The following is a 1,790-nucleotide window of genomic DNA, read 5'->3' on the forward strand; positions in this document are numbered from 1 at the left end:
ACATAACACATACTAGCTCTGTCCTGCATATTAGCTGCTTAATCAATCTGTTTCTATTATTTATATAAGTATATGGCTGGTCCTACTGCTGCTGCGGCCGATGCCGATGCCGATGCCGATGCTTCATCCGTACGCGGCGTCGGTAATGAAGCTGGCTCTGCGCCTACTGCTATGCATGTCGACGACTCGACGTTTGGTGGTGAGAAGCTGGTGATGATTAGGCCAGCACCGCACTGCCCACCCCCCGTAGAGGTGGTAAAGGTGCCCAAAGTGGTGACGGAGTACCCCATGCCGGACACACGAGATGGCCGTGGTGGGCGAGCACCTGCTGTTAGTGAGCCAGCAAACCAACAGCAGTCTGGTGAAGGTGGAGCTGGACCCGGCCACGGGGCGCCCGCTCTCCTGCACCAGGTTCACGGTGGGCAACTTCTGGGCTGGGTTGCACGGGCTTGCCGCGTCTCGGGAGCACCCGGGCCAGGTTTGGGCCACGCTACAGTTCAAGGCCGCCCTCATCCGCCTGAGCCTGGCCGCGGGCAAGGATCCCGCGGTGGTGCAAATCATACAGCTCCCCGCCTCCGTGGAGGGCCCCCACTGCGTCCTCGAGAATGGGGACGACCTCTGGACCAGCTGCAAGGACAGCCGGCACGTGGTGCGCGTGAACCACCGCAACACGTCCGACGTGTCCGTGTACCCGTGCAACGGCCGCCCCATCTTCGTGGCCATCCACCCCACAAGTGGCGACGTGTACGCCAGCCTGGACCAGAGCAGCAAGATATGGCGGTTGGATTCGGCCACCGGCCAGGCCGTCGAAGAAGACATCCCGGCGTCCGAGGGCAGCACGCCGGTGGGTCTCATTTCCGGGCCAGACGGCAACGTGTGGTTTGTGCTTCTGGGTGGCGCCTCGGGTGGGACAGGGACGTTCGGTCGCATCTCTGGAACGGGCGAAATCAAATGGCTCCATCTCAGCACGCCTGCGGGAGCCAATGCCGGCCTCATCCACCTGGCATTTGATTGGGATCATGAGGCCGCCAAGAAGAAGCAGGATGCCAAGCTCCAACCAACCTTACGAATGTGGCTGCTGGGCTCTTCCTTGCTCTCCCACAGCACCGGTGCGGATGCCATCTTCGCCGTCCAGCTGGACGGTAATCGGGTCACCAGCGAGCACACCATCACTCTGGCAACGCCGCGCTGCTTCACGCACCGCATCCTGCCCCACCGCACGGGCCTGTTTGTGTCAGAGCTCGGCGTCTCGGCCCTTGCTCACGTTGCCGGAGCGGCCTCACTGAACCTGAGCGACTTCGAGGGGGAGACCACTGATGTGTACGCGGACTTCGGACTGGGCATAAGCTCATCACAGTACCGCTTCTCGGAGAAACCTCCTCCCAGATCCCTCGCAGCTGCTCCCGCAGTCGCCTCCCGCGTGGCGGCAACTTATGCCGCCGCCGCCGGGAGCAAGCGCCCACGCGAGTTCTAATAAACATAAAATACGATCGACACCATATATATATATATATATATATATATATATATATATATATATATATATTATGACTAGTATTATTTACTAATATATATATTATTACTAGTCTTATTTACTAATATATGTAGCAATGTGCGAAAATGATACGATGTGAAAAAGGTAACACTTGGATAATGAACCATATGTATATATATGGAAGCTATAGACCATATCTTATTATAATATTTTGAGTGGAGAGAATATCATTGTTCAGCTGTGCAAGTAGAATGTGTAGGCAACATCCATTGGCTGTGTTATCATCATGACGTTC

At 56.0% G+C, this 1,790-nt stretch overlaps 1 protein-coding gene across 1 annotated transcript; it reads left to right on the forward strand.

Moving 5' to 3' along the window:
* Nucleotides 1–276: 276 nt before the first annotated feature.
* Nucleotides 277–1,487, forward strand: LOC147632604 (uncharacterized). Its single transcript, XM_086806899.1, has one exon. It carries the CDS (start codon nt 305–307, stop codon nt 1,472–1,474), a length of 1,170 nt encoding a protein of 389 aa, XP_086663025.1. The 5' UTR covers nt 277–304; the 3' UTR covers nt 1,475–1,487.
* Nucleotides 1,488–1,790: the final 303 nt, after the last annotated feature.

This window comes from Cibotium barometz, chromosome 13 (genome assembly GCF_041138505.1).
Source record: "Cibotium barometz isolate CiBa-2024 chromosome 13, ASM4113850v1, whole genome shotgun sequence".
NCBI classification, from domain to species: domain Eukaryota; kingdom Viridiplantae; phylum Streptophyta; class Polypodiopsida; order Cyatheales; family Cibotiaceae; genus Cibotium; species Cibotium barometz.